This window comes from Centroberyx affinis, unplaced genomic scaffold (genome assembly GCF_046629955.1).
Source record: "Centroberyx affinis isolate AG114_WGS23_722 - 3 ecotype Tasmania unplaced genomic scaffold, CSIRO-AGI_Caff_v1 ptg007835l_1, whole genome shotgun sequence".
Taxonomy (NCBI): domain Eukaryota; kingdom Metazoa; phylum Chordata; class Actinopteri; order Beryciformes; family Berycidae; genus Centroberyx; species Centroberyx affinis.
The window spans coordinates 19831-37992 of NW_027283930.1; the positions used below are offsets into that span (position 1 = coordinate 19831).

The following is an 18162-nucleotide window of genomic DNA, read 5'->3' on the forward strand; positions in this document are numbered from 1 at the left end:
GTAAAGAGGGGTAATATAAATCAAAGCAGCTCTTTGAATCAATAAACCCAAGCAATCAACCCTTCACAAAAGCATTACCTTAATGCATTTGCAATACCTGACTTTTCATTTACCATAAATTGTTTTTCCATTTGCCGTTTTATTTCAGAGGTAGAGACTGATCGATTCAGCCGTTTATCTGTTTGTTGTTTTACTGTCTTTTAATTTAATTTAGTCGTTATTTATCCCTTGTAACCCCGCTGAGTTCAGGCCAAGATTTAGTTACCGACAATAAAGACATCTCACACATAAGTAATAGACAATCTCATGTAAAGTGAGAGGGAATTGGATGTTCTCACAGTTTGGCGGTGCTGTTGTAAAGCAGAAAGGACTTGTGACGGACTGTGTTCCACCGTACGCCTGCAGGGACGCTGACCAGCCAATCAGATGCTTCCTAGACTCGTGGGGGGCGGTGCCGCAGTCCGGTTTGTGTGATTGATGATTTCGTCTGAGTACAATCCACTCGGCCAGAAAATGTGGCAAAAATTACAATATTGCTTATTATTTCCCCCCCCCGCCAACTCAAAAATCCTGCAGAAGAGAGACAGGTCAAGTAGATTTTTGTTGAACGTCTTTGGTCAGAAACACTCAAAATTAGAGAGAAGAATATACATCTTACAAGTCTAGTTTAGTATGTGTGTGATGAGTTAATTCCACTTGTTTCCGATGCAAATCAACTCGTTTTAAGAATTTTGATGTCACTTGCTTCAAGAAAATCCTTAAAACAAGTTAAGTTAAATTATCGCTCCAATTTGGCAGATTTATCACAACATTTTAAGACCCAATCTTAGAAGAAATAACTTGTCGAGGATAGAAGTATTTTCTTAAAAGTTGCCATAATCAAACATTGGTATCGGAATAGTGTGAGTAGGTGGGGTTTGGTTGGTTTGACAGGAATTGTTTGGAGATAGAGCTGCGTTCAACAGCAAAACAAAATGTGACACACTGAATCCTAAACCAGCACATTTGACACTTACATCACTTCTAAAGTCTAAAATCCCAAATCTCTCACTTTGGAGCTCCTGTTAATTTTTTGCTGTAATATTTCAGGGTGAGGAGAGTTACATCAGTCTGTTCCTCAGCTGTGAAGCTGCTGATCAGCCAGTCAGAGTTTTTACAGACAGACCGGGACAGAGCGATGCATTTCTCTCAGTCCAAAGCAAAACTAAATCGCCTGCAAGAAACTGAGACTTTTTCAATTCTCGTCACAACGCAAGCTCGGATAACGATCCCTCTGATTGGCTGAACGTTTGTTTACTCTGCCACACCTCGTGCCTTCAGAAACCCTCAGAAACATCTGAATGAGACGAACCAGACTTCTGATTCTTCCTAACAAAAAATGAACACTGAGCCGTCTGTTAAGGGGAATACCGCTGACTTTCCTGTACTTCTGTTCAGCAGCTTCAGAAATTAAGAAATTAATTTATATTTAATGTCGGTACAGATACGTGACTGTCCATGTCTTTGCAGAATAACACCCTAAAAGTAATTTCAATCCAGTGGAATTCCTCTTTCAAAACAAACGGCAGCAGATTGTAATGGATGACACCCATCTTCCCTCATCAAGGAAACGCTGGATGTCTGTGCTGCAAGTTGAGCATGTTTTTGAATGTACATAATGATCTCAATGAATATTTCCCTTGTTAAAGCAAGATGATACTTTTAGTTGCTAAGGGCGGCGATACACAGGGCAACTTTTTTTGGCAACAGAACCCAAGGAGTTGCCTCAGCGTTGTTGCTTTAATCACACCAACCTGTTGTTGCCAGGAAACTGCAAAAAATCACTGCAAAAAATCTTCATCTTAACAAGTAATTTAGTCTATTATTGAGTCCTAAAATCATAATTTTCTTCAAATAAGTGATAAAATCTGCCAGTGAGGTTTGATAATTTCACTTGTTTCCAATGCAAATCGACTTGTTTGAAGAATTTAATAGAATCTAGAGTCATTTTCTTGACAGCAGTGCAGTGATCTGCCTTATTCTGACTGGTTTCAACAGACTGACACTCATTTCTAGAAAACTCCTGAAACAAGTGAAGCTGCATTGGAGACAAGTGGAGTTATCTCTCCTCACTGCAGAATGTTTCTCTTGGTTTAAGAACAATAAGATTTTGAAGGCTGAATATGAGACTAGATGACATTTGGATACATTTTTGACCCGTGGCTCACTATGTTGCCTGTTGCGTTGCCCCGGAAATTGCCGTGCGCATCACCGCTCTAAGCCTATTTATCTACTTATTTATTCAATGTTTCTATGTAAACTGGCTGTCAGTTGTTCGTTTGATCCTGGCTGTTTTAACTGAGCTGGACAGCCACAGTCAGACTGAAGGAGAGCCTGCTGTATGTGACTAATAAACGAATATAAATGCATGGAGAGCTTGTGTTAAAGGCATGCTCAGGGACATGAGGACAAACTGAGCCAACGCTGCGCTAAACAGTGGTTGTAACCGGATGTGAGCATTTGCAAAAACGCCGTGCATTTACCTCATCATGATGTACATCTTGAGATTGCAATTTTTTTTTTTTCTTTTTAAATAATCCACCAAGTCCCCTTTGTTCCTTTTGGCTGTGGCATCATAACTCTGAACATACCTTCAATTGATGCAATTAAAACTATAATAAAGATATATCTATTTAACTTTAATTTTTTGTTGTTGTTTTGCTTATTTTGTTGTTTTGTTTCAAAATGAGATAGCCACCATCTGAAGATATCTTGCCATGATATAATCTTTAATCCCTATACATATATTTCCCTCTGTAACATTGCACATTATCATTATCAGTTTTGGACAGAACAGACAAATGGGGTATTTTGGTCAGGTCACAAGTAAATTAATAAAAATAAAATCAATAAATAATAGAAAAATCTTCTTCACACAATCACATATAAAGTTCTACATATTGAATACAACAATGTAACAAGACAGTTAAACCATTGTATCTGTACAAATAGTTGTTCACGTGTTTTTCACATATTTCACATACTTTATGGTATACTGCACTTTTGGCCAACATACAGAAAAGCGACGGGTTCCTGATGTAACCCTGGTTCTCTGAGTCTTTAGAGGCCCCAAGAGCGAAGACGCTCCTCCGTAAGCTTGTCTTTTCCGGACCTGGGTCAAATAATATGAGAAAATATTATCTAGAGCATGTTTTACCCTGCTTGGAATACCATGTAGTTTTGGTTTACTGCACCAGATAATAAACTAATTCAGAGGACAGAATGCCAAATTGACTGTCTGAACTTTGTGGCACTCATCATATTTTCCTATATAAGTCCAAGCAGGTTAAAATAAATGCAAAGAATTATTTCGAAAATAGTATTTGACCCAGTTGTGGTGTTTTCACAGGATCTACAGCTGCAATAAGTTCCTTTTCTCTCGCATTCAAGATGCTGGCGGACAATATTTATGTTATAAAGCCAACACACACTGCACACTTTACTGCAGAGAAGAAAAAAAACTTCAGTCGACGTTACAAACACTCTGGTAAACAACAAAGTTTGGGTTGGGTTTGCCACGAAAGCATCTTTCCGTCGAGTTCACCTTCGCTTACAACGGCACAAAAACTAACTTCGGCCGAAAGACGCTTGTCGGAAACCCGGCTCTGGTCAGTCGGTACAGTTTCAACACAGATTCACATGCATTCTCAATCTTTCGCACAAGCACACGGCGTACCCACGTGCACTCCCCACACACACACACACGAACGCCCGCGGGAACGAAACGGCCGAACGCCGGAGCGAAACGTACGCGGCGGCGTCCGTTTGGCTCTCTACACCCAGGAGTCGGGGGAGCCGGTGTACTTGTTCGCCCTGTTGGAAGGCCTCCGTGTGGTGGAGTAGAAGTCCACGTAGTTTGTGTTGGCTTTGAATCTGAGGGACTGGCTGGCGTAGCCCTCGGGGGAGGACGGGGTCAGGTGCACCGGCTCGTCCTCGTACTGCTCCTCCCCGTAGCCTTGTGGGGACGACAGGTACATTCTGTAGCTGTTGTAGTTCTTCCTGTCCGGCTCGTCGTAGAATGGCTCTGGATGCTGCCAGAGGAAAAATTACGTTACGTTTATTTATCACACGGCTTTGCTGAATACTCACTTCTGACTGGCCAAGAGGATCTGGGACAAACAGCAGCTACAAATACTTTCTTTCTTGTTTTGCAGCGTTTGTTTTACCCTGCGTCACAGGCCAGGTGGGTGGAGTTTGTCACATGTAATGATATTTAACACCAGGTCAAATGAATCCAATCAGAGAATGTTTGAAAGCTACCAGAATACTGTGCTGTGAATGAAAACTTGCCTCCCCAAAAACAGAACTGTACTAAAAGACAAACCCCACCCACCTGGTACCTCAGGTTGACTAAAACTAACTTTGAGAAGTATTTCAAATATTTATTTGACCCATGTCTGCTGGCCAATGAACGCAATCTGACGTCTGTTATTTCTGAATTTCTGAATAACAAACCACTGATTCACATCTAATGAGATGTCAGGTTGATTTTGTTGATTTCTAAGCAAATAATCTGGCGCCACCTTGTGGCAAAAAGCTGTTACTGCTTAGTTAAGCACTTGGCTAACCGAGGTTAGAAACAATGGAAGATTTTTCCAATCTTACATTTAATTTATTCTGAGAGCACAAAACTTTTGATTGCTGGTTAGAGGCTGAATTGCAATCTTCCAGATTTTCTTTTGATGTGCAGACACAAAAAATGTTGTAAAATATGATTCTAGGGTTGAATTATCTTACCTGGGACCTTCTTAGATCCTCTCCTGATTGGGAGGAATATGTCCCAATGAAATATGGGGTTTTCTTCTCAGACCCTGAAGTGGAAAAGTACAACACCATAGAGAGAGAGAAAAAAAACACTTTAGCCTAAATACAGTACAACACCTGCTTCATCCAATACATGCAACCTCCTGATTGCATGTATTGGAAGAGACTCTTTAAGGATCACAACTTTGGCTTGGATTGGTTATAAGCACAAAATGTGTGCATTAATAATAATTTTTGAATGACATCATTCAAATTTAATGCCATTTCTACCAGGTACACAAGACGACCACAAAGTCCAGTGGTCCATACATAGATCCCTGAGGAACGCCACATTACTACAAGTATTGCTGACCTGTGTACTGTCGTTTGTGTAAACTGTTGTCCCCATAATACGTGTCGAGTTGCATAGATGACTGCGCCCTCTGGTAGTTTGAACTGTGTCTTCTTATCCCGAGCATCGCTGGAGAGGATGTTGCACTACCACCTGGCGAAAAAAACAGACAGAAAAAATGCTAAAAAAAAATCCAAAATGGATATATGGTGGTTTTGGATGAAACCCTTCATTCATAGGATTTTCTTCATTGTCTTCTAAGGGAAATTTGTTTTGGACACAATGCTAATATATAAAAAACACACAAACAAAATGTCTGAATCTCTCATATATTTACATTACATTGTAAAACCTATTTCTGCCATGTTGAGGAGTTAGATGGAAAGGGCAATGAAAGAGTGTTTTCATCTGTTTAATATTCAAAATGCTTAACTAACCACCAGCAACTCAAGAAACCAGTTGCCGGAATTCCATTAATTTTCAACAACCAGAGAAACATTGGTTGATGTCGGCCATGGTTGCCTCATTTCCCATTTGCCAAACTATTGGCACTATATTGAGCCTAATGCTTTGTTTTCCAGGTCCACAATTTCCTAATAATTTCCTAGAAAGGAACTGTTAATTTCTTAGGAAGTTTCTTTGAAAAAAACATTAAATTATGTTCTAATTACAGGGAAAATAGAGAAAGAGTTCAATGGTAGTTGGTAACTTCCTCCAATTTCTTCTGTTGTTTCCAAGACAGAACCATGAAATGATGTAGTAGTTCTATACAAAATTAGAAATTTAAAATTAATTAAGAATTCAACAAATAACTATATTATTATATGAATAATGACTTCTGATAATTGCCTGTTATTTTTCCAGTAAATAGTTTATTAATAGTTTTGCAGTTCTTTCTAGGAAACTCTTTAGAAATGTTCAGTATCTGATTGACTCTCCAGACTGCTGACATTTAATATATAAATACTACATCATTTCATGCTTCTTTCCAGGAAAATTCCCAAGAAATTAACAGTTCCTTTCTAGGAAATTATTAGGAAACTGTGGACCCGGAAAATAAAGCGTTACCCGAGATGAAATCAGTCAGCGGCAGCAGACCACAGCACAGTGATGTCAGTCGTCAGTTCTAACTCGCTAGCTGGATCTCTCACCTGATTGGATGACGGGGGACATCTGCAGGGGGCTGGTGGGCAGGGTGGGCTGAGACCGGTAGCGGTCTCGCTCCAGTGTGGAGACAGGAGTGATGAAATGGGTGTAGTTCCATCCGTCCTGCGGTCACACAGGTCAGGTCAGTGAGGTCAAAGTTACACAGAATGTTTTAGATGCTGCATAACAGAGGTGGGGACTCAAGTTACATGACTTGGACTCGAGTCACAGTTTTAATTGCTTGAGACTTGACTTGACGCATGAAGAGAAGACTTGAGACTTGACTTGACTTGGGTTCTGGTGACTTGGGACTCGACTCTGACTTGTACTCTGATGACTTGAAAAGGTTTCTAAAGTCTTGACTTGAGATCTTGTGTTTGTGTAAATGACTCAGATTGAAAGTGATGAGATTTGTTCCAGCAGACGACTGAATTTAAATTCTGTTTTCTGAATTTGTATGGAATGATTCAATTTATTGAAGTTGAAACTGATTATAGAAATCAAACTCATGATGCTCTTACCAAGTTTTTATCCTATTAAAACCATATTGCATTGAAAAGTCCTAGATATTTAGTTTTCTTTAAGATATTAAATTGATACTGGACTCTTGATTTGTTCTGACTTGACTTGCTGTTCTACATTTAGACTTGAGACTTGACATTAATGACATGGACTTGACTTGGTAATCCACATTTAGACTTGGGACTTGTGCCTCAAGACTTGAGACTGACTTGGGACTCGAGCAAAGTTGACTTGGACACACCTCTGCTGCATAACCATTTTAAACTACCAGCTATTTCAGTTTTAAATCATTTTTCAATGAGTTCTACTGCAGAGGAAGCAGCAATTATGAAAGGTATTTTGTCTGTGTGTGTGTGTGTGTGTGTGTGTGTGTGTGTGTGTGTGTGCGTGTGTGTGTGTGTGTGTGTGCATGTGTGTGTGTGTGTGCTGGTGCTGACCTGCTTGTAGAGGCTCCTCAGCTCCCTGTACTGCCACAGTGTGTTCAACACCTGAGCTGCTGCCTTCACCACCTTCATCGAGTACCTGAGACACAACAGCATGGAAACACATTGTTACTGTTCATCTATACACATAGTTAAGGTTTCTTCTCCACGGTTTACTCTGTGTACACCGTCACACTACTCTTCATCACGTAAAGATCTCATGAATCATGGTAGACTTCATGAAAATATATACAAGCTGTGATTTTCTCTTGTTTCCAGACCTATCAGCTTATTTCATGATATTTTTTAGTCAAATTCTCTCCCTGCACTGGCAGATAATCTGCTGCTTTCAGTAAATTTCACTTGATTCACGCCAATATGACTTCTTCTTTCAAGAAATCATCATAAAACAATGAAGAAAATCTGGAAACAAGAAACTTTCTCCAAGACAATTTCACTTTTACCAAGAAAATGTCCTGAAACAAGTTACATTCTCCTGGAAAAAATAGTCTCATTTGTTGAAACCGGTGAAATTATCTGTCAGTGCAGTGAGATGATTTCACTAAAAAAAAATCCTAAAATAAGCTTGATGAGTCTGGAGACGAGAGAAAGTGACTCAACAAGTCTGTCAGGTTTTGCAGTGTGTCTAATGTATTCTATAATCAAAGTTTCCTTCCAAAACTAGATATCCACCATCTGCGAAAAGTGACAGCCGCTTTTATGCTGTTACCAAACAACTGACAGAACTTCAGTAAGGACAGTAGCTAATTTAAGACACTGGTTGCAAGACAGAAGTTATCCTGATATATTTTGAGTTTGAAGTTGTTTTGTATGCGTCATAAAGAAAAAAACAGGTCAAATATATTTCTTGGAGAATCATTAACACCAAAAAGTAAAACAGGCTTGGCATGTATTGTGGGTGAAATGCTGTGTTAACCTAAAAATCCTTTAAAGTCACACAGAAATGAAAAATGACTTTTTTGCCTTTTTAGCTCATTCTGTCATACCATACACCTATGTGATAATTTATGCCAAAAAAAAAATGACAAAAATATACACATATATATATTTTCTTGTATTTTTAGATAAAAATCTCTCTCTTTTACTTCCTGGAAAACAGACAATCTTTAGTGATGACATCATCGTGTACCAGGAGGTGAACGTAAGAATTCCAACCAATGAAACCATCACAGATTTTGCTGACAAAAATGTAATTTTCTTGTACTTTTATATCAAAATCTCATTAGTTTTACTTCCTGGGAAACGGAAAATCTTCAGTGGTGACATCATCGTGTACCAGGAAGCGACAACCAATTGTCATAGACCTTGAAAATCCTATAAATGAACCTTTAAAAAAAAAATTAAACCAACCAATCAAACCATCACAGATTTTTTTAACAGTTCCGCCCCCTCCGCCCCTCCCATCAAATAATAGAGAAAACGCATTTTGTCGAGTGTCTGTTTCTTCAATAAATATGTCATGAGTCAAAAATAGTCATCTAGTTAAAATTTTCAAGACTATAAACTAATGACTTGTAAGATATTTCTACTCTAAACCCTTTGTTATCTCAGAAGATGTTGCTAAAAGACTAGAGGTGTTGTTTGCATCAATGAATGTCATAGAAAACACTTACAAACACTTACAAAAAGCTCCCAGCTAACATTAAAGGAATAGTTCACCCAAAAATGAAAATCCTGTCATCATCTCCTCACCCTCATGCCAAATGAAACACAGGTGAAGTTTGTTAGTCCATATAACACACAGGGAGGCTGCAGCACAACTTGGTAGCAGCCTTCTCCAAAACAACTGAAGTCAATGGGGACCTGTTCTTTAGAGCTCCAAAACAAAAACAGCCAAACAATCACACTGTGAATAGAAAGACCTATACACCATTATTTGCTGCAAATCAATCAGCTGTAGTTCAGATTTGCACTAAATGATGGTGTAAATATTCTGTAGGTCTTTGTGGAACTCTGAAGAACTGGTCCCCACTGACTTCAGTTGTTTTGGAGAAGGCTGCTATGGAGTTGTGCTGCAGCCTCCCTGTGTGTTATATGGACAAACTTCACCTGTGTTTCAACTGGCATGAGGGGGAGGAGATGATGACAGGATTCAATCATTTTTGGGGTGAACTATTCCTTTAACTAACTAACATTAAGCTAGTGTTTGCTTTTTTTTTTTTTGGAGTTGGGGTGACAGAAGAGAGCGTTTCGTACCCCTTCCCTCGTCCTTTGCTGATGTCCACCAGCTTCTCGATGCCTCCGCTGTCGGCTAAAGCTTTGGCGTTCTCCATGTTGCGGCTGGTGACCTCGTGCAGCGTGCAGCAGACCGACGCCACCGTCTCGTCCGACAGCAGCGACGGACTGCCGCCGGGCAGCCGGTTCACCAGATCCCGCATGGCGTACTTCCCTGGAGGAGGAGGAGGAGGCACAGACACGGGCTTCGTTGAGACCGGTGAGTCCCCGACACCAGTTCTCAAATATTCACTGTCCTGCGAGTTTTTGTTCCAGCTCTATACTGAAAGTATTCACACAGCGGCCATTTTGATTGGGGAAATCATATAAACAACACAGATTCCCCACTGAAAAACCCTGAAACGAATGAATCTGGCAGGATATAGGTTCACATTTGAATTTAGTCCTTTATCACAAGCTTCCCACTATGAAACCAAACCCCTTAATTCTATCCCAGAAATATCCTTAATTTCTCATTACATAAACATTAATTATCCATTAAAAATAACATGGCTTTAAAAAAGTAAGGCTAGTATCATGGGTTTATAAGGGATTTATTCATGGGTTGGTTCATACAGACTCTAGAAATTAAGGGATTTTTCATGCCCTTTGTGCAGGTTTACAGGTTATTAATGAGTTATTAATGTAAAGTTCCTGCCTCCCTGAATTTTACATTAACATTAAGGGGAGTTTAAGGAGGTTTTAATGGGGTCTCCTCCATTCATAACTCCCTTAACTCATTTTAAGGGGATTTTGCATGAATTAAGGGATGAATTAATGTAAATGTAAGGGTATTTTAAGTGGTTCGTAGAGACCAGATCTAGCCTAGGTAGCTAGCTAGTAGCTTACTAGCTAGTAAGCTAGCTAACATCCCTGCTAACTTAAAGCAGTTGTTGTGGTTGTTCTTGCTGAGATTGCTGGCTAATTTGATAACTGTTAGGTCCGCATTTATAAATTGAAGTAATGCTAGCATCTGCCAATCTTCCACCTACAGTTTCCCAACTTGAGTGTTCAAAATGGCCGCTGGGTGAATAAAGTCAACTCTTGCACATCTGATCGCACATTTATGCTATCCTGTTCAGGTAGATCTGTTTCTACTGCTCAGCCAATCAGCATCAAGTGCTGTCTTCCACTGTCTATGTGTACGTTTTGTGTGTGTGTGTGTGTGTGTGTGTGTGTGTGTGTGTGTGTGTGCCTGTCTATCTGCATGTGTGTCCGCCTGTGTTTTCCAGTGTATTTAGAGGAGGGTTGGGGTTCCAAAGCATTTTACCCAATCTGAATCCAGTTTCAAATCTGCTTATCGAACCTTTTTACATAATTTGTTGGGGGAAAAAGGACAAAGAAAATTTTAAAAACACGGCACACACTTAAACACAAACACTTTACACAATGCTGCATTGATAAGTGCTTATTCACCCACAAATATTGCAGTTTGCCGTATTCTCATTTCATTTTGAGAAGTGTGCCGACACTTTCGAACGCTTGTTTCGATCTGCCGTGTTGACAAACACACTGGGAAGTGGAGACTGGGGACGCAAGTGTATGACATCATCAGAAGAGGACAGGGGGATTCAGCAAGAGGACTTCTTCAACTTGGGGATTAACGAATCGGGGTATTTTGCGAAATTGGAACCGGTTCCCAAACGGGTAACAGAACCCAACCCAAATTTACAGTATGTATGTGTGTGTGTGTGTGTGTGCGTGTGTGTGTGTGTGTGTGTGTGTGTGTGCACCTATCAGCTCCTTGTTCCTGCCGTCCAGTGCCATGTTGCGCAGGGCGGTGGCGACGGAACAAACCACCCGGTCGTTGTCCATCCTCAGCAGCTCCACCAGGATGGGCAGACCTTTCTCCTTACGCACCGCCGCCCGGATGTAGGCCGAGAACTGGACACACACACACACACACACACACACACACACACACACACACACACACACACACACACACACAGACACACACACAGACACAGACACACACACAGACACACACACAGAAACAAGTTGACTTGTCGTGGTAAAGAATTCATACAATGAAATTCCATGAAAATCCAAAAGTTCAGACTTTATTTTACAGATATGTGAGCAGCATGTAATTCCTCAATTTAAGTGAAAACATGAAAATCAGCAAAACTGGAGTTACGAGGTTTTCCTTCCATATTTTTATGTTTGATTTTCCCATTTTACATAAAATAAATCACTTCTCAAGACCCATTTGTACCAAAAGGCCTTTTGATAATTTTACTTATACTGAACTTTATTCTTTTATCTTACCTTTATGTATTTTTTATTATTATATTTATTATTTTATTTTAGTTTACTTGCTTTTTTTTTTTTGCTATGTTCCTTTTTACTGCCAGTTTGTGAAGCACTTTGTAACTTCTGTTTTGATAATTGCTATATAAATTAAGTTTTATTATTAATAGTTTTAAATCCAGGTGAAAAGTTTTTACTGAACTTAGTTAAAAACCCTGCGGTATATTTATACACATACAATAAGCCGTTAATTGTAAGTGGTAAATAAAATTAGTGATAACTACTATTTCTTTGCATGATTTAGAAGATCTGACAACACAGAAAGTGGGTCTAGGAAAAGTCATGGTCCCTCATGACTTCTCCTAGACCCACTTTCTTTTTGAAAGGTGAGTTATTTCAGTGCTTAAATTCCTGGCTTGTGTCTTTCTTTAACAATAATAATAATAACTTGATTTATATAGCACCTTTCTAAACAAAGTTACAAAGTGATTTCCATAAAATAAAAGATAACAACAATGGATAACAAAGCAACAAAATATTGAATAAAAGAGGCAAATAAAGTTAACCAATAAAACAATAAAACAAAGATAAAACAAAGATAAAACAAAGATAAAACACAGCTAAAAGAGCATGATAATGTAACCAATTTTTCTGTCATTTCATTCTATTTGTGTTATTTAATTTCCTTTTGTGGATGTCTGGCTATGTGTAGTGTTTATATGTGTTTGTCTGGTATTTGGGGGGGGGGTGGGGGGGGGATTCGATTAAGTTTCTTTTTCTTTTTCTGTTGACCTGTTTGGATCTATGATATAATGTGGAAAATGACAATAAAAAGACCCTGATCAAAAAAAACACAGCTAAAAGGGGTGTAGATAAAATAATAAATCAATAATACTATAAGAAGGCCTTCGTATAAAACTGAGTCTTAAGAAGTGATTTAAAAGAAGAGGTTTTGCTCGCTCTCTAGTGTTAAAAACAGCGGCGGTACCTTCCAGTTCCCGGCGGAGAGGTTCTGCAGCGAGCCGGCGGCGCCCTCCAGCGTGGCGGGGTTGGAGCTCTCGGCCAGCAGGCTGAGGTACGGCTTCACCACGGTGGGGTGCCACAGCAGCTCCGCCCCCCGCTGAGGCTGCGAGAAACCCGGGATCGGCCCCACGCCGTCCCACTGCTGGGAACAGGGATTTGAGTCGGTTAGGGCGCGTTCACAACAAGTATGTTTGGAGCGTTTCATTCAAACTCTGCAGCGTTTCTTCCTTCAGTTCAGTCGGTTTGTCCGGGTGAGAGCGATGACCTTTGAACTCTGGTGGCACCAAATTACGGCACCGAGAGTCTCAGTCCTCTAACAAGAGAACTGAGGTGCGGTTCGTTAATCCAGCCGACTACAGGAAAACGACCCCAAAACGCAAGGGATTATGGGTAGAAGGAGACGGATGCTTGGAAAGCCTAGCAGAACAAAATGAAGTCTGGACTGATGCTCATATTCAGCTATTTCTTCTGCATGTGTTCTTAACTGGTGTGAACACCACAGAAGAAGAGACAGACAAGCCTGTCATGTTGGATAAAGTTACAGGAGCTGGAGTCAGATTTGTTTTGATGACAGGTGACAAAACTCTGTCCAATAAACAAGCTGCTTGTGAGTCATGTGACTTTTGTTTAGAAGCCCTGGTTCACTTGTACTTGGGCAGTTTGAGCCTAAACAAACCTAAAAAATTGACCCCAAAGTTACAAAAAATTTAAACACAATGAAAATCTATCATCATCCCCTTATCGCTTAGCCTGCTCCCTCAAAAAATAATAATTATAATCACAATTATAGCACAACTATCCATAGATCATGATGTAAATACCCAAATACAAGCCTTTCTTAATTGCACCTACTGGATCAGTTAGGATGCGTATCCTAACTGACCCAGGAGTAAATTTGGTCTCAGTATCAAAGTTAACTAACCCGAACCTATTAAAAAACTCTACAGGAAAGACTGGAAACATAATACCTGTTGGTACCAAGCCAATTTTAAGTACCAATAATAATTTTAAGGCATTGAAAGGTAATGAGAAGGCATCACGGCTTTATAAACAGCCTCTTAAATCAGGATCTCCTCGCCTAAGGGGATTTCTATTGAGAATATAAATCGACTATGGTCTGTTTCCACTTAATGACATTAACAAACGCTGGGGAATCCTTCATGAGGCAGTGAAATGTGCTTCCATTTACCAAAGAAAGGCATCAAATGCATCGTTTTAGCGCTGGGATCAAATCTGAATGGAGCGTTGGGACTGGTGGCGTAATCCGTGAAATTGAAAGTATGTTTTGCGTGAGACGAGCTGCGCTGGGAAAAATGGATGCGAAACAATGCCGCTTCAAAAAGCAGTCATGGAATTTGCAAAGGTTTTTATGAGAGACACACGAGTGGAAAAACACGTGTTTCCAAGCTGCAGATCAGGGGACAACATTACTCATGCTGTCTAATTAGGTATTCAGATAGAGACGTTCCTTGGGAAAATTCCCCTTCCATTCTACCCTGACTACTTCTTCTTCTTCTTCTACTCTAACTTCTTGACTGGATTTGAAGATTTTGGAGTGTTTAAGATGATGTATGCGGATAAAGGCTGATCAGTATGTGAACTAGATCACTCTGCAGTTGAACTTTATTCTTCTGTGTGAGTCGGCAACTTCAAAAATGTGTCTATAGGGACTGAACAACTTTTTTCATAATTTTCTACACCTTTTTGTCCAATTACAAGACTTCTCCAAGGGATATTTCACTTTGGTATAACACATACAGTAGTTTTCACCAGCCTTACTCCCATATAAATACACCTATAAGTAGACCTAATTATAGTTCCATAGTTCTTAAGTATAAACTCACTACTGCAACAAATATTTCAATGGAATAGACAATTCTGAATAAAAAGTATCTGTTTATTTTGATATCTGGAACTGACAGTTCAGAGCAACAACGCTTTGAGTCGAATTACGCAGAGTGCCTGAAATAGTTCCTCAACTGATAATTACAGGTAACTTAGAAACGGCAGCAGATCAGCCCATAAACTACATAACTATATAAAATATTTAATATATTTCCTAACTATCGAGAGGGAAGGACAGCGCTTCAACCAGCTGTGAGCAGCTGCAGCCAAAGATACAAAAACTAGAAGAGGTGCAACTGCTGTTCTCAGTAAAAAACTATTTTATTTACTCCATTATTAACAATGACTTTCTAAAAAAACAATCACATCCACTTCCCAGACTTTCCCCAGATTTTTCCCAGAATTTCCTCAGAATTTTCCCAGACTTGCCCAAGAATTTTCAGAGAATTTTCCCAGTCTTTCCCCAGACTTTTCCCCAGAATTTTCCCAGACTTTCCTCAGACTTTTCCCAGGATTTCCCCAGACTTTCCTCAGACTTTTCCCAGACTTTTCCCAGAATTTCCCCAGACTTTCCTCAGAATTTTCAGAGAATTTCCCCAGACTTTCCTCAGACTTTTCTCAGACTTTTCCCAGGATTTCCCCAGACTTTTCCCAGAATTTCCCCAGACTTTCCTCAGACTTTCCCCAGACTTTTCCCAGACTTTTCCAAGACTTTCCCCAGACCTTCCGGACCAGGATTTGTACCTTGTCGTCCAGCCAGCCGCCCCTCTTCCTTCCGCGCCTCCTCTTGCCCCAGCACAGGTAGTCCAGCTCCTTGGCCGGGGAGGAGAAGCCCAGCAGGGTGTCCAGCTCCTGGTTGCCTAGGAGACGGGAAGACGGCATCTCCACCTCCAGCCGGTAGGAGAGGTTCCTCAGGGTGCAGACGCTGTTCTCCACTATCTGAGGGAGGAGAACAGTGTGATGCAAAGTGGAGTTAAATAAAGGTTTTATTTAAAATATACAATAATTCAAAATAACACAAATTAAGTACATTATTAAATTCTATATTATTATTGGTAGTTTTAGTAGTACTAGTAGTAGTAATAGCACTAGTAGTAGCAGCAGTAGTAGTAGTACTAGTAGTAGTAATAGCACTAGTAGTAGCAGTAATAGTAGTAGCAGCAGTAGTAGTAGTAGCAGTAGTAGCAGTAGTAGTGGTAGCAGCAGTAGTAGTAGTAGTAGCAGTAGTAGCAGTAGCAGTAGTAGTAGTAGTAGTAGTAGTAGCAGCAGTAGTAGTAGTAGTAGTAGTAGTAGTAGTAGTAGTAGCAGCAGTAGTAGTAGTAGTAGTAGTAGTAGTAGTAGTAGCAGCAGTAGTAGCAGTAGCAGTAGTAGTAGTAGTAGTAGTAGTAGTAGTAGTAGTAGCAGCAGTAGTAGTAGTAGTAGTAGTAGTAGTAGTAGTAGTAGTAGTAGTAGCAGCAGTAGTAGTAGTAGTAGTAGTAGTAGTAGTAGTAGTAGCAGTAGCAGCAGCAGTAGTAGTAGTAGTAGTAGTAGTAGTAGCAGCAGTAGCAGTAGTAGTAGTAGTAGTAGTAGTAGTAGTAGTAGCAGCAGTAGTATGGAAAGCCGTTTGAGCATTTATTCCATATCCTTGATATCAAACACCACTGCGCTTTACTAGTTGGACATTTTGTCTTACTAGTTCGCCGTTTTGTCTTACTAGTTCGCCATTTTGTCTTACTAGTTACACTAGTAAGGCTCTTTTTGTCCTGACTAGTTACACTAGTGAGGGCTAAAATGCTTACTAGTAGAACTAGTAAGCGCTAAAATGTTTACTAGTTCAACTAGTAAGGCCCAAAATGTCTACTAGTCACACTAGTGAGGGTTTTTTGGCCTTACTAGTTGAACTAGTAAGAGCCAAAATGTTTACTAGTCACACTAGTAAGGCCCAAAATGTCCACTAGTCACACTAGTAAGGTCCAAAATGTCCACTAGTCACACTAGTAAGGCCCAAAATGTCCACTAGTCACACTAGTAAGGCCCCAAATGTTTACTAGTTGAACTAGTAAGGTCCAAAATGTCCACTAGTCACACTAGTAAGGCCCAAAATGTCCACTAGTCACACTAGTAAGGCCCAAAATGTTTACTAGTTGAACTAGTAAGGGACAAAATGTCCACTAGTTGCACTAGTAGAGGCGGGACAGTGTGCATTGAGGCTGCTGATTGGCTCTCGAGTTCAAAATTTAAAATGCCAACCAATCAGGACTCATTTTGCAGCTTACTAGTCACACTAGTAAGGCCCAAAATGTCCACTAGTCACACTAGTAAGGCCCAAAATGTTTACTAGTCACACTAGTAAGGCCCAAAATGTTTACTAGTTGAACTAGTAAGGGCCAAAATCTCTACTAGTCACACTAGTAAGGGTCTTTTGACCTTACTAGTTGAACTAGTAAGGGCCAAAATGTGTACTAGTCACACTAGTAAGGCCCGAAATGTCTACTAGTCACACTAGTGAGGGGTTTTTGGCCTTACTAGTTGAACTAGTAAGGCCCAAAATGTTTACTAGTCACACTAGTAAGGACCAAAATGTTTACTAGTTCAACTAGTAAGGGCCAAAATGTTCACTAGTTACACTAGTAAGAGCCAAAATGTTTACTAGTTACACTAGTAAGGGTCTTTTTGACCTCACTAGTTGAACTAGTGGCGCTGATATTCGGCTTACTAGTTGATGTTTTCATCTTACTAGTTTGACAAAACTGCGCACTAGTCGACATGTGCGCGCAACTAGTTCAACTAGTAAAGTGCTGTACCGTCATACATGTTAAACTAGTTAAATTTGATCACTTCACTAGTTGAACTAGTCGCGTGCAGATGTCGACTAGTAAGCAGTTTTGTCCAACTAGTACGATGAAAATCAGTGCCACTAGTTGAACTAGTAAGGTCAAAAACACCCTCACTAGTGTAACTAGTAAACATTTTGGCTCTTACTAGTTCAACTAGTAAGGTCAAAAAACCCTCACTAGTGTGACTAGTAGACATATTGGCCCTTACTAGTTGAACTAGTAAACATTTTGGGCCTTACTAGTGCAACTAGTAAACATTTTGGCCCTCACTAGTTGAACTAGTGAGGTCAAAAGACCCTTACTAGTGTAACTAGTGGACATTTTGGACCTTACTAGTCAAACTAGTGGACATTTTGGCCCTTACTAGTGCAGCTAGTAAACATTTTGTCCCTCACTAGTTGAACTAGTAAGGTCAAAAGACCCTTACTAGTGTAACTAGTGGACATTTTGGACCTTACTAGTTCAACTAGTGGACATTTTGGACCTTACTAGTTCAACTAGTAAGCTGCAAAATGCAGCCTACTAGTGGCACTAGTGCCACTAGTAGGCTGGAAAATGACAAAATGCTGAGTCCTGATTGGTTGGCATTTTAAATTTTGCACCGGAGAGCCAATCGGAAGCCTCAATCCACACTTTCCCGCCTCTACTAGTGCAACTAGTGTAACTAGTGGACATTTTGGCCCTTACTAGTTCAACTAGTAAGGTCAAAAGACCCTTACTAGTGTGACTAGTAAACATTTTGGCCCTCACTAGTTCAACTAGTAAG

At 40.0% G+C, this 18162-nt stretch overlaps 1 protein-coding gene across 1 annotated transcript; it reads right to left on the reverse strand.

The window, feature by feature from the left end:
• Positions 1-3812: 3812 nt before the first annotated feature.
• On the reverse strand, positions 3813-17717 carry LOC139639837 (plakophilin-4-like). The gene is made up of 10 exons (XM_071513991.1): positions 17631-17717; positions 15325-15519; positions 12701-12874; positions 11193-11343; positions 9442-9634; positions 7240-7324; positions 6286-6403; positions 5156-5287; positions 4777-4850; positions 3813-4070 (listed from the first exon to the last, which is right to left on the reverse strand). The coding sequence occupies exons 1-10, from the start codon at positions 17715-17717 to the stop codon at positions 3813-3815; spliced, it is 1467 nt and encodes a 488-aa protein (XP_071370092.1).
• Positions 17718-18162: the final 445 nt, after the last annotated feature.